This window comes from Phalaenopsis equestris, unplaced genomic scaffold (genome assembly GCF_001263595.1).
Source record: "Phalaenopsis equestris unplaced genomic scaffold, ASM126359v1 Scaffold000232, whole genome shotgun sequence".
Lineage (NCBI taxonomy): Eukaryota > Viridiplantae > Streptophyta > Magnoliopsida > Asparagales > Orchidaceae > Phalaenopsis > Phalaenopsis equestris.
This window is the reverse complement of record NW_018164674.1, coordinates 142,203-157,672: the sequence shown is the minus strand read 5'-3', so window position 1 is coordinate 157,672 and position 15,470 is coordinate 142,203. Positions and strand designations below refer to the sequence as shown.

The 15,470-nt window shown below is 33.6% G+C and overlaps 1 protein-coding gene across 1 annotated transcript in view; it reads left to right on the top strand.

The window, feature by feature from the left end:
* Positions 1-1,270: 1,270 nt before the first annotated feature.
* LOC110023803 (alpha-mannosidase-like) overlaps positions 1,271-15,470 on the top strand; it is a 92,796-nt gene continuing 78,596 nt past the window's right edge. The window contains exons 1-9 of the mRNA XM_020723396.1: positions 1,271-1,457; positions 1,561-1,798; positions 1,884-1,967; positions 2,824-2,912; positions 3,001-3,175; positions 13,843-13,962; positions 14,042-14,125; positions 14,199-14,270; positions 14,399-14,512. Of these exons, the coding sequence (XP_020579055.1) occupies positions 1,592-1,798; positions 1,884-1,967; positions 2,824-2,912; positions 3,001-3,175; positions 13,843-13,962; positions 14,042-14,125; positions 14,199-14,270; positions 14,399-14,512 (945 nt within the window). The 5' untranslated portion in view covers positions 1,271-1,457; positions 1,561-1,591. The remainder of the gene's footprint in view (positions 1,458-1,560; positions 1,799-1,883; positions 1,968-2,823; positions 2,913-3,000; positions 3,176-13,842; positions 13,963-14,041; positions 14,126-14,198; positions 14,271-14,398; positions 14,513-15,470) is intronic.

The following is a 15,470-nucleotide window of genomic DNA, read 5'->3' as shown; positions in this document are numbered from 1 at the left end:
ACATAAAACAAGTTCAACCCACCCAAACCATCTAGCATAAAACAACATTCTCCCATAACAGAGATTGATTACATGTAAGTTGAAAAATGAGTAGAATGCTCAAAATTATAGCTCAATGTTGAAGTAACATGATGAAATATATAGAATTGATTAAGAACCAGCAATATTAGAGAAATAATGCAAGCAAACATCAACCACTTAATAGAGTAAAAGAAAAATAGTAAAGATAGAGCCCTCAAAAATTGTAGAAAAATTAGAGAAAAAAAATCAAAAAGTGTGGAAGGTCAATTATTTGTGTTCTTTCATTTGTTAATTATTATTATTTTTGCATGAAATTTTATGCTAGGAAATAAAATTTTGGAAGCATGGAATCAAATTAAGAGTTATCATGTTGTACCTAGCCTAAATATTAAAAATAAATATACCTATGGTATGCAAATAAACCTTTCTATCAATAGGATGTTAATGGTGTTAAATCTAAAACCTAAAATTCAGTGTCTTCAAATAGAAAATATTGATCCATAAGAAGGGTGTGTTTAATCAAACATAGAGAATCTGCACTAAAAATTATATTGTTAGAAGTGTTTGAAACTCAAATATTTTCAAAATGATTTAAATTTTTTTACCTGAATTTTGCTTAAAACTAAGCCTTTATAGGCCAGCTTCTTTAAAATAAATAAAATTTCGTTACCTAAATTTTAATCATTACTAGTTATTTGGAGATAAAAGATTCATGTAGCTGACCCCATGTAGTGGGAGTAAGGCTTTGTTGTTGTTGTTGTGACTAGTTCTTTGCAACTCACATTTTTAGAATGAAGAGTAAGTGGATGCAACAATGACATCAAGAGAGAGAGAGGCATTTCTAACTTAATAATCAATTAATAAAAAGATAAATAATTATGATTTAATCAAAACATAAGGTAATTATTTTAAATTTAAAAAAAATAAAGAATAATATTTATTTATTAATAGTTTAAAGCTGTAATAATTTAATTGCTCAGCAATATATTTATCAATAAAGAATTAAATAATATAAATATTTATGTTTGAGTTGATTATCCTGAACAAATTAAAACTAATATATTCTTTAATTTATTTAAAGTTCATTTTTAATTTAATAAATAGTTGTTTAAAATTAACTTTAAAATTAAAATCTTTAAAAAATTAGTTAGGATTGTCACTTATTTAATACTTTCTACGATCACATCCAAATATGCTCTGAGCCCAAAATTTAGTCGTCGTTAACGGCTATCGTGCAGCAAGGCAGACTTTGGTCGCGGCTTGCCTGCTACGGCAACTGAACCATCAACAAAGCGCAACCTATCCGCCAATGGACCCGAGACAGGAAATTTTTTATTACGTCGCGAGAGTTGGCGGCGGGTGCGGGCAACTTTTTTCGTTTTTTTTTACTCCGCCTTCAATGGCAACCTACTTACCATGACTTGATGAAAGGAACGGTAATCCTCAAACTTAACTTAATCCTCCTCATTCTATGAGGAACAGATCAAACGCTTCGCTGTCTCCATTTTTTTTATTCTATAAAACTTTACGGGTCCTCAGATTGGTCTGAATCTTCTTCTCCGCTGAAAATATGTGGTCGTCCTCAGTGGCATTAGCGACACTGCTATTGGTATCCATCTTCGTTGCAGAGGTTAGGGCAAGTTTCATCCAGTACAATACCAGCGGCGGCATAGTTGACGGGAAGCTCAATGTTCATCTCGTACCTCACACTCACGATGATGTAGGTTGGTTGAAGACTGTAGATCAGTACTATGTCGGCTCTAACAATAGCATACAGGTTTGTTCTCTCACTTTCAAATCAGTGTTGAATGCCATTGGGGAGGTGGTTTCGAGATCATTGCTTACTTTCAATATGTGTACAGGGTGCTTGTGTTGCCAATGTGCTGGACTCTGTGGTTGTTGCGTTGCTCAAAGATCCAAACAGGAAGTTTGTTTATGTCGAGCAGGTATAAAGTTGGTCTTTTTCTTGGCTTTGCGTTCTGTTTCTACTCGGGATATGTTGAAGTGTGCCGATTTTTGCGTGTAAGAGGAGCATGTAGTGTAAAATCAGCTCTCTGAACAGTCCGTTGCTGAGTGATTGACTCAAGAATCAAAGGAATTGATTGTAAAATCAAGGACTACTGAATTTGTTTTAATAAGATCCTTATGTAGCTTTTTGCATACATGTTTCCTAACTTCTGCATTATAAAGTTAGTCTAATAGACGTATAAGTAAGCTCGAAATTATTCATTATTAGAGGTTTATTTTTGTTAATCATTATCAATCTAAATTTATAAGTAAACTGCGGACGATTTAGCTTTAGTGAGCAGTTATATGTCTAGTTTGTTCATTTTTTTTCTTTTCATGGAGAGAAAACTTTGCATTTGCGATTAAAATATATGATATAGTACCAGGAAGCAGCATAGATTTTCTCAATCATTGATTAACTGTGTGGATGCTGAAACATACAAATTTCACATATTTGGGTGTATAGTTAAATTTTTAAGTTTAGGCGGGCAGTCCATTGAAAGTTTCGCTAACCCTGAAATGAATATTAACACAATTATCATAAAAAAGTGCAAGGAAGAAAATATTTTGTTTAAATGTCATTTCTGCGCATTTTTTATGCTGTTGTAAAACCAGCTGGCATTCAAGACACAATTTTACTTGTTTGGTATCGGCGTCTGAACTTCAAGCCTACACCTATCTCATTGTTGCATTTTAAATTAAAGATACAATGACTTGTTTATTTTAATTAATGCCTTATTTTATATTATTTATATCTACAATATAAATCCCTAAAAAGATCTGATGGGACCATAGGCTTTTTTCCAAAGATGGTGGGGAGAACAAAGTGAGGCAACGAAGGAAGTGGTAAAAAAGTTGGTTGATTCTGGGCAATTGGAGTTCATGTATGTGTGAAATTTTGATCTTCTTTTGAGATATATTTCTCTTCACAGTGGTTTTGCTTCGGCGTGACAAGGATTTCTTTGGTTTTAGAAATGGTGGCTGGTGTATGCATGATGAAGCAACAGTTCATTACATTGATGTTATTGATCAAACTACTCTTGGTCATCGGTTGATAAAGAAACAATTTAACAAGATTCCTCGAATTGGTTGGCAAATAGATCCTTTTGGACACTCTGCCGTGCAAGGCTACTTACTTGGTGCTGAGGTAATGCTCTTCTCCTTCCCTTTCCACCTGCTTTACACTCTTGCAAAACATGGAATTAGATGAGCAACTATGTTTATAGAAGTCATATGCATGTGTTGTACTCAAGCATTTTTATTCATTTCTTATTTCCTGCTCTTATTTATATTTTTATTATTTTTATTTCTGCTGGATTGGGTGGTGGTTGGGGAAATTCCGTGTGAACAAGTACCTGCATTTGGTAGGACTCCTTGTTCAATAAGGCTTACATCTGACATGTTTCCATCGCAAAGTCTCTAAACTATGCAATTATTCTTCAACTTAATGTGCTCATAATAACTAATGAAAGATATATCTTTCATTTTTAAGATATACAACCAAACAGAAAAATTATGTGATACTATTCAACTTGAAGTATCCTCAATCCTTCTGAAGTTAAAAAAAATAAAATAAAATAAAAAATGTCAATGCATGCCCTTGTATGGATCTTTCTGCAAGGGTAGAGTCTCACGACAAACACACATCATTTTAAATCATAATTGGCATGTTATGTTGATTCTCTTGATTTATTCTCTTCATACAAAAATTAAAATCCTAAAAAAATTTTAACAAATCATTTTGCAATTAAAGGTTAAATGTAGGATTTTCTAATCTGAGAAAATATAAAAAATTATTTTAAAATTTACCTTTGAAATTGAGGAAAAGAAAAGAAGAAAACTCTAACCTTCAGCATCCCACAACTCATCATCTTGCTTATGCTTGATTTGACTTCTTTTAATAGATCTAGCATGTACTTTCTTTGGGATACCACAATTTTCTTCTTGAACCTGGCTACTTTTATGCCTAGAAAATATCTCATAGCTCCTAGATTCTTGATTTCAGATTAGTGCTAAGAACTTCCTTAATGTTAGAATTTTTTTTTATTATCACTTGTTAGGATCATATCATCTACAGAGATAACAAGTATAGTTTTTTTATCTCTCTGTGCATGCTTTATGATTAATGTATGATTAGCTTGGCATTAGATGTATCCATTAGATTTTATAGTCTTAGCAAACTTGCAAACCAAGCCTGTGGAGATTGTTTGAGGCCATGAAGTGACTCTCTTAGTTTACAAACTAGATGTTTGTTTTACTCATTTTATAGTCTTGGTGGGATTTCCATATACACTTCTTCCTCATGGTCTTCATGCAAAAATACATTCTTGACATTAAAGTTGATGCAATTCCCTCTCGTTGATCGCTGCCAAGGAAAGAAGAACTCTAACAATGTTAGCTTGCCATTGGTGCAAATCTTTTAATAGTTTATCCCATGATACTGAATGAAATCTTTGACCACCTACCTAGTCTTGAACTTCTCAATTCTCCCATCTACTTTGTACTTAACATTGAACACTCATTTGCACCCAATAGGTCTTTTATCTCGATTAAGTTTTGTAAAGGTCTATGTGTCATTTAGATTAAATGCATGGATCTTCTCTTTAACTGTCTTTTTAATGCTGGACTTTGAAGTCTTCATGAATAGATTTGAGTATCCGCATACTATCAAAATTAGATACAAAAGCTTTATGAGGTGATGATAACTTCTAATATACAACATACTCCTAGATATGATAATTTGTGCAACTTTCCTTGTCTTCTTCATTGGATTCTACTCTCCTTGAAACTTCAAAGATGTGTAGATTCAACTTTGCTTGTGAATGATTCTGTTGTTACATAATGTATTTATCTTGCTAATTGAATTTTTTCTCCTAGTGTACACACGAAGTTTATTGTGCATTTCTTTCTTATCAATCTAAGATTGGATATCCTCAAGTGTTAGAACTTGAACGACAGAATGGTTAGATGAAAGTATAATAGGTTCTGGTGACTCTAGTTTAGTGGGTATCCAGAATAGTGTCCCAAATCTATCATTGACCTAGACTTAGATTTGGGGCTGTAGGATTGTGTTGCAAATAATGTAACATACATGAAGTTATCATATTTTTTAGTAATGGGAGGATAATTCCTATACCTACCTCTGTTAGAAGCATAACCGAGAAAAATACATTTGATGAATTTTTGGCCGAGACAACTAATTATTTTTAGAGGAATTTTGGATGAGAATGCTTTAACATGAGGGTATGTTTTCATCAAAACATGTAGTTAGGCTTTGAAATCCAAGGAGTTTGCTTGAGATTCTATTAATGAGATAGGTGATTATGACGCGCATCTCCCAAAAAATTATGGGATATTGTGAGAAAGTATTTTAAATTTAGAGACTTCAATAAGATGTCTATTTTTCCTTACAAATATCTTATTTTGTTGTGGAGTCTCAACATAGGAACTACATCAATGATATCATTCTTTGTATGGTTGGGTCCAAGGATCTGCTTGAAATATTTTCTTGTATTATTAGTTTTTGTAATATGAATTTTACTTTGGCATTGAGAGTAAATCATGTCATGGAAAGACTTAAAGATTTGTGTAGTTTCAGATTTCTCATTTACGAGGAATATCCAACTGGTTTTATTGTGATCATTAATGAAGGAGATAAATCCTCTCGCTCTATTGATGATTTTCGATTTGGATGGTCACTAAATGTCACTGTGGATGATTGAAAAAGGATGTGATGTGGGTTTGTGCTTAGATAAAAGATATATATATATATATATATATATGACAAGTACGCTTAACCAATTGGCATGTTTCACATTGATAACACTCTAGCTTTTTATTAATAAAGATGGTCGGGTACAACTTTGCAACATAATAAAAACACAAACAAGGAACATCTCGCCTAAAGTCAAGCCCCAAATCTCTTGTGTTGACCTGGAAAGCAAGATCTTTTTTCCAATTTCTGTGTTCATAGAATTGATCAACCAAGATATGACCATATGATCTTGGATCTTCTATGAGCGATGGTTAGGATCAGTGAGCTCAGGATCTTCTCCTCTTCCGCGAGATGTTCCTATTTTTCTCTTTCACAAATGTACATAAACACGGATTGAGACCATTGAAGGAAGTTATAACAATTGAGTTTATGATTTGTGATAAATAAAGAGAGTTCAGGGGCTGTTAGGATAGTTTATGGTCTCTGATTCAAAACTAACTTCGATAGTAGAATTAAACACCTTCATTCTTTGGTCATGTATCTTATGCACGTTTAGGGATGGAGAAGGGAGATGGTTGCTGCTTGTAGGACTGTTAATGAGTCAGAGCTCTAGCCGAGCTGAGGTTGGCTCGAAATCGACTCAATTTGATTGAATTCAGATCAAAATATACTCGCGACTCATTCCTATTTCGATCCAGCTTGTCTCGAAATTGAATCGAGTTTGATCTGGCTTGAAATCGAAATGAGCTGGCTCAAATTTTAGTTATTTGGTTCCGTTTTAGCTTAAAAGTGGCCCGATCTAGCTCGAAATCAAAACACGATGACTCAAATTGAGTTATTTAGATATGTTTCAGCTCAAAATCGGGTCGTAGTTTGCTATATTCAATTTTATTTAGCATTTTATACAATTTTTATAATTAATAAAAAAAAACTAAAAGCCTAGCCGTGTATAGCTCAAAAAAAAATTCAATCCAAAGATTTCGCTCATATCTGGACTTATTTATTTCAATCAAATCTCAATCTAAGCTAAAATTCAAATCAATTTTCGGCTTTTAATGGTCTTCAAACTAAATTCATAGCCCTAGCTGCTTCTTACGGAAATGGAGTCCAATGACTACGATAAGGAACAAAGGCCCGGCTACTGGACGACTGTTCGAGAGGCTCGGACAACTGTAGGAGTGAGCTAGGGTTTGTTTGCTTTCTTAGGATAAAGGAAATGATGAAGCAACCTAACAAATAGTTGACTTGAACTAAAGAAAAGAGTCGATTGAAGCGAACAATACCCTCATTCCATCGCATATGCCGTCGGAAGATGACATAAAGGAAGATGAAGCAGACTTTACATAAAGGAGACATCGCATACGACACAGGAAGAAGACTTCATAAGAAAGAGGTGTTGCGGACGATGCAGGAAAAAGACGCCTCAAACAACACAGATTAAGATGAAGTAGGCTTCATTGGTCACAGCCGTGACAAACGACAATATGTAGAGACAAACGATGCAAACGATGAGTATGAGCAAACTAGACATGACCGGCCGAACCTTCTTTGATGCCATTGAGGAAAGGTGGAGAAACTATATTCTCTTATTCCATCATATTCAAATTAAAACCTTTCCCTTTATTATATGGGAAACGGGTAGGGAAAACACAATTAAGACTATTTCAACTTACCAAATACAAAACAAATAATGAAGGAAAGACACAACATAATAAGAAAAGTCTAAAATAAAATAAGCTAAAATAGCAACTCCCTCTAATAACCTCCTCAAATTGAATCTGTGGGGCCCATATGGCCGACGGTGTGGGCCACCTAACAGTGACAGAATTCCACATATAAGATGCACGCAAGCTATCTCAATTTTTTGGTTTACTTACATGTAGGCCTATCAATAGATCATGAGCTCAACCATTTCTTAAAATACTAAGTTCTATAATATTAAATTATTTTCTGAATTTTAGTATAACTTATATGTAGAAATCAACCTAACATAATGCCCAACCTTTCTTCAATGGATTTGGGATAAATGTTGACAACTTATAGATTGTATATTAGATGGATGGTGTGAGCAAATAGGCTTAGATGATTTGAGCTTGTATAAAGTGGAGCGTATAACTTATCAGATGTAGATAAAATTAATGTGAAATGATTAAGAAGTGAAAACGTTTGACCCGAGGATGATGGCGAGAACTTGTACAAAATAGTTACCATCTTATTTAAAGAATAAATGGACAAGGATGCACATCCCAAGCTCTCATCTATAAATGTATTGTTTACTTTAATCTAGTTAACCTAATGGTTTTGTTCTTTAGTATAATTTTTCAGAAATTCACCCATCTCAGTAGTCCTCAAGCATGAGCATACTAAACTTCGAAGATCCTAATTAAAGTTTAAACCTTACACTAAATAGTCATCTCACACAATTTAAAATTTTGCTTTACCATACTTGAAGGATATTTACAGTCTCACCCAATTAAAGAACTAACATTAGCATTAGTATTTTTTTACATAGTTTAGAATTATATATGAGACATATATGATTCTAGTGGCGATCCTTATAGATTTCAAATGTAGTTCGCATAGTTTAGAAATTTTGTAGTGTTAAAATTGAAAACTGTGAAAGCATTGATTCGATAGATCCAAAACAAAACTGTCAGCAAAAATGCACAAACAAAGAAACACAAAAAGTACTAAGAACACATATTTAATGTGGAAAAACTCAAGAACAAGAAATAAAATCACAGAGCCTTACCTCACCAAGAAATTCACTATGAAATGATGAGAAATAATACAAATCACACCACACTCCAGCCTCTCTGCAATCCTGGAGCTTATGAACACTTCTCTCTCTTTCACATAAAAGAACTCATGAAATCTAACTTTAGGAACACTCTCTCTTCTGCTCGCTTCCTTTTCCGCAGAGAAAAATAAAGTCTTAAATTTTGAAGTGCAAAAATTTAGTTACAGACGCCTAGGTTCCACCCCTTGGCACCGAGTTTCTGGGCACTTTGGTTTCAAAACTTGAAATGTGCTTATCCGGGTCCTGAGGCACTCACATTGGTGCTGGAGAGCCTAACCAAGCATTGGGATGCCCCAATTGTTGTGCCTAATCGTTATACCTGGCACAAGGACGTATGATGGAGGTGTTGAGCACAATTTCCTTGACACAATCGGTCTCCACATACAACAATCTCCCACTTGGAGACTGATTGCTTCCAATTTTTCTCCTTTACATGAGTATCATCTTCATAGTAATGTATTGTAGTGTGGCACTACTCTAATTTTAATCTTTCTGAATTCTATATAAAACCAAATATAGCTTAAGTTTCTTAATTGTACAACCTTAGTTAACATATCTGGAAGATTTTGAGCTGTGTGTATCTTCTTCAAAGATAAACGACCATCTTCTAGCAATGAACAAATGAAGAGATACCTTAGCGGAATGAGCTTCGTCCTGGCATAAAAAATGACATTCTTTGCTAGATGAGTAACACTCATACTATCACTATGAAGTATTCTAATCTGTTGTTCCTTATCCAGTTTTTTCATAAAGCTTTGTAGCCAAATTATTTCCTTACTAACATCAATGAGCAATGTAGTCAGCTTCTGTAATTGAAAGTGTAACAATCTTCTATAATTTTGAAACTCAACTCATAGTTGTGATCCCCAAAATGAAGAAAATCTAAAAAAAAGTTGTTTGTGACAGATCTGAATTTAAATATCACCTGAATTTACATATCCTCATAGATTAATTCTTGTTACCTATCCCTCTCAAGTATTTGATAATCCATTATACATAAACTCAACTCACTATTTTAAAGTCCAAAATAAAGACTGCCCAAATTATCTCCTGTCCTACCACCAATTTTTTCTGTCAAATCTGAATTTACATATCCTAGTAGATTAATTCTTGCGCTCTAAAAAAATTGTTTTATTAGCTATTCCTTTCAAGTATTTGATAATCCATTTCACTGCCTCCTAATAGTATTTGTCTGGATTACTCATGTAGCTACTGATCACTCCCATTGCTTGTGTAATGTCTAGCTTTGTACATACCATTGCATACATCAGATTTTTAATTGTTAAAACATATGAACTTCTTTTCATCTGTGCTTGCTCTGCTTCAGGCTTAGCTAATTAGTTCTTAGATAACTTAAAATGACTAGATAAGGGGGTGTAAATTGGTTTTGCCTCACTCACGCTGAACCTGTCTAAGACCTCAATATTTTCTATCTAGGAAAACTTCAAAATACTTGTACTCCTATCTCTATTGATTCTCATTTTGATGATTTTCTTAGTTGGAATTAAATCTTTCATTTCAAATTCCTTAATAATTGCTCTTTCAAGTTTCTGATCTTCTTCATATTTATTCTCATAATCAACATGTCATTCACATACAAAAAAAAAGTACAATATAACAAATACAAAACTATTTGATGAAGCAACGATGATCTACTTGGCACTTCATATACCCATTGTCTGATATAAACCTTTCAAATCTCATGTACTATTGCCTTGGGGCACGTTTCAAATCATAAATATTCTTTTTCTGTCTGCAAACCTTGTTTTCTTTTCCTGGAACTTTATATCCATATGACTACACCATATTTTGTTTCTCTTCTAAGTCATTATTTGTGAAGGCTGTCTTCACATCCATCTATTCCAAATGTTGATCTTTCTCTACTACCAAGCTCAATACAACTCTAATAATTGTCATCTTCATTTTAAAAGAAAATTTTTCACTATAATCTACTATTTCTTTTTGCTGAAACCCCTTTCCAACAAGTTTCGTCTTCTAGCTTTTGCTACCATATGACTCTTCTTTCGGCCTAGAAATCTACTTAATGTACAGTGCCTTTTTCATCTGGTAATTTTGTCAAATTCCATGTATAATTTGACTTTAGTATGACAAACTCCCACTTTTTGAGACTCTTCAACTTGAGTGGCATCTTCATAGTGCTTTGGTTCATCATCATATGTTAATAATAAATAGTACAAAATAGGAGTACTTTTATATCTTTTTTTTCTGATTTTGTCGGACTTTCTAGATTTAGTAGCAGGTGTCTAGGAACATCTTATGCTTCATCAGATTGAACACCTTTCTTTTCTTTATCTTTCTGATCACCTGTATTTTTTATCTTAACATATTTGGAAGGCTCTTTTAAAGTAATTGATGAAAAATTTTGAGTTATGTATGTATTTATACATCTTTATTTTATTGAAAATAATATCTCAACTCCTAATGAATTTCTTATTCTGATAATCCAAGAATTTGCGCCCAAATTTATCTAAGTTATACCTAATGAAAGTGCACTTGACAGATTTTAAATAAAGCTTACCCCTAGATTCTGAATTAACATGAACATATGATGAACATCAAATATTTTCGGGTAAAATAAATTTACCTCTTTTGTCACTCCAGTCTTCTTTAAGTAAGCTTTTATCTAAAAGTGCTGACGGATCATATATTATTTGTTAAACTACAAAATTCAATGTTTTTGTGCAGAAGTGCTTTGGCAAGCCTACAATCAATGGCACGCTCTGTAACAATTTTATTCATGCGTTTAGTCATTCATTTTGCTATGGTGACATTTGAACAATAAACTCATGTCTGATTCCTTAAGAAATACAATAACTCTTAAACTTTTGATCACAATATTTGTCATCATTATCTGATCTGAGATAATGCAATCTCAAGCATGTCTTATTTTTAACCATGATTTTTCACTTCTTAAACACCTCAAATGCATCTTATTTATGCTTTAAGTTCATCCATACATTCCTATTAAAATAACAATATTGAGAATCTCCAATAAACTGAATTGGAGTTGGACCCCATAAATTCATATGCATTAACTCCAGTTTTTTGGATTTCATCTATAACTCACTTTTAGAGAAAATAATTTTTTTTTTCTTGCCATAAACACAATCTTTGCAAAAATCTAAATTTATAGAATTAAAATCATAAAGTTTATTTTTAGAAAGGATCTTCATATCTTTCTCACCATATGACCAAACCTCCTGTGCCATAGATCTGCATCATCTTTTACTCCAACAACAACAATTGATTCATACATTTCATTAATAAAGAAAATGGGGCATTCAATGTTTCCTTGAACCATCACAATTGTTCCTCTGATCACCTTTCATGAATCACCTGTGAAAGTAGACATTTCCTTACCTTGCAAGCTGGCTCAAAGAAATCAATTTTTTCTTCATACATTGAACACGTCTAACTTCATTGAGCTTTCAGACTGATCCATCTGCCAACCTGATATGAATATCACCCTTTCCAATAATACTGCATGCTTTGTTATCTTCGAAATACACATGCCTTAGATCACTTTGACTATAGTTTTTGAACACCTCTTTTTTGGGGCATGCATGAAAATAGGCACCCGAATCTACTATTCATGATTCAGTACTATCTAGGGACAAAATCAGAGAGTCCTTTTGATTAATCCGTGAAGGCATTCGTAGAGAGTTTCCTATCTGGAGCTCCACCGCCAACTTTTTTATTTTTGCAGTCCTTGAAGTGTCTTTTCTTCCCGTAGTTTCAACATTCACCTTTGTTTTTTTTTTCTCTTATTGATCTAGACTTTTCTCTAATAAACTCGAATCTTTCCCTGTTGGTGTTTCTATCCACATTCTTTCCTTTGTTTTCAACTTTCAAAGCAAAATTTAAAGTTTCATCGTTCACCTTCTTATGGATTTTTTCATTTAGCATCAACCCTATAATGTCATTAAAATTTAACTTGATGTTACTTGAGGAGTTACTCTTGATAGTGACTAGTTTAAATAAGAGTAACAATGTTCTGACCTCGTCATTGAACTTGATGTCAATAGAACACAACTTATCAATCACAATGTTGCAGTTTTTCAAAGGCTTAGCCGCTAAACTACCATCCACTATCCTTATATTAAACAATCTTTTCAAAAAAAAAATTATTTGATGCAGAAAGCTTCTCATACATCATTGTCAGGCAGTCATGAGATCAACTGTAGTTTTCTTATTCACTTGTTGAAAATAAAAAATTTGAAAAATGAAAGATGGATATTTCCTACTCTTCAAGAGTCATCAATTTTGGCTTTTTGGTGATTCATTCCAACGACAAATACAGTTTTATTTGATCCAATAAAAAATTAATTTGCATTTTTTTATAAGGCAAAATTTGAACTCTTGAACTTCTTCATATTGTAACTTGCTTTATAGGCCATCACTTCCACTCGAATTACAGATCTTCAGAAAATTCCACTTTAATACCACTAGTTGTGAGGAAAATCATAGAAACACTGATTCAAGAGTTCGAATCAAAAGTATGAACATAAGCGCACAAACAAGGAAACTTACAACTTCAGTATGCACTCATTCTTTTATTTGCTTCCTTTCTCGAACTGAAGAAATTCGGTTCCAGGCACCAAAGCTGGGCACCGAGCGTTTGAGCGCTTATATTCTGAAACTAGAAATGTGCTTATTCGGGCGTTGGGCCGCCTCTGCTGGCACTGGAGCATCCAACCATGCTCTGGGGTGCCCCAATTGTAGCGTTCAGGCACTGCAACCAGGCACAAAGGTGCCTGGTGCAAGTGTTGGGTGCAATTTCTTTGACACAATTAGGCCCCACATATAACACATTTTATCTCAAAAAACTCAAGAGGTAACTCTTATGGCAGAGTACTTTGTCCTGCATCAAATTTAATTGCCATCTTCTTGTTGGTATATTGCTTTTATGCCAGATTTTTATCCATTGAGATATTGTCCGTTTTAGCATACTAGCTCTTAGTTTTATCCATTTGGCGTAGTTTGTTAGTAGACCACTTACCTCAAGAATGTTATAGCATAAGCATGCTTAACTATAAAATTCTTAATGAAACTCAAATATTACATAAAAAATACTTTGATATTTAAAAGTTCTATTTCATTGCACTAATGGATGTTACAAATTAGCATTCATACGACCGGTTCAAATAGTCAGGACATAACTAATTATGTGATGATTACAGTTGACATCAATAATATATTAAAATTAGATAATTTAAACCCTTTTAAGTTTAACATAATTATATAATAATTTCTTTTACTTTTCTTATTCATGATGCAGCTTGGTTTCGACTCTATATTTTTTGCAAGGATTGATTATCAGGACAGACAGAAACGCAAGCAAGACAAATCTCTTGAAGTCGTGTGGCGTGGTTCAAGAACTTTTGGTCCTTCCTCCCAGGTACTTAGTTTTCTGTATTCACGTACATGTTTTCTTGAAGATGTTTTTTGTTTATTGATGGAGATTGTGGATACTCCAGATTTTTGCAAGCGCCTTTCCTGTGCATTACAGTCCTCCAGGTGGATTTCATTTTGAAGTCAATGATAATGACACTCCTGTCCAAGTATGCTGTTTAAATGCACTAATTCCTTGTTATATATATCCCCAAGTTTTCTGAATTTTTTTTTAATTTGCAGGATGATCCTCTTCTTTATGACTATAATGTTGATGAACGGGTCAATGATTTTATTGATGCTGCTTTAGCTCAAGTAAATGAGATGTGCATTTAACTTTACTTTTCTCAATTGATATCTATGCATGGCATCAATTTTTATACTATTGTAATTTAGAATTTACATTGCATTGCTATATTCAATACTTGAATGCTTACTGTCAGGCTAATGTGACACGAACAAATCATATTATGTGGACAATGGGTGATGATTTCCAGTATCAGTATGCTGAATCTTGGTTCAAGCAAATGGACAAGCTTATCAATTATGTAAACCAGGTACTTTTATCAGATCATATTGAAAATTATCATAAACTTTTTTATATTTTTGTTGAAATTCAGAATAATGTGGAATAATATTATTGATATGAAATATGGGTATAAATAAACCTTACATCAATCCTAAAATGGGAAAGACAGTAAAAACAAAATAAGATAAAATGAAAGATATAAGATCTATATCTCCAATGAATCAATTCATGTTAATTACTTGGATTTAATGGAAACAGCATAAAGCATAAAATAGGAAAGTAAATAAATTTAATCCTCATAATTTCTAGCAAAAATAAATTATTTCCTAATATAAATTTTAGCACCCCCTCAAGTTGAAACATGGTTGAATACCATGTTCAACTTGAATTTGAAAACATCAAACAATGTGTGAGGAAGATTATTTGCGAGGTAGAATTTGAAGTCTTCATCTCGTACCTAATAATCAATCCCAATAGTATTTAGTTGACTGCGGTGTCTGTAGGTGGGTGGAAGGCTTCTACAAACAATGCTGCAGGGAAGTATATAACTAACAGGAAAATCTGTAGGGTATAGCTAGAAAAAAAAAATAAAAAAAAAGAAAAGCTCCAGTGATCAGTGATAAGCCTGGCTGCAAGAAAAAAAAAGGAAGAGCTCCAAAGGTAGGCCTTGTTGCAGGAAAAGGCTTCGGAGGAGGGCTTGCTGCAGGAAGAATCCAGGTGGAGGCTTGCTGCAGGAAGGCTCCGGAGAGCCTGATACAAGAAAAAACTTTGGAGGAGGGTCTGCTGTAGGAAAAGCTCTGGAGAAGAGTCTGCTGCAGGAAAGATTTCGGAGGACCTGATTCAAGAAAAAGTTCTAGAGGGCCTTATGCAGGAAAAAGGCTCTTGAGGAGGGCCTGCTGCAGGAAGAATTCTTGTGGAGGACCTGCTGCAGGAAAAACTATAGAGGAGGGTCGATACAGGAAAAAGATCTGGAGAAGGGTCTACTG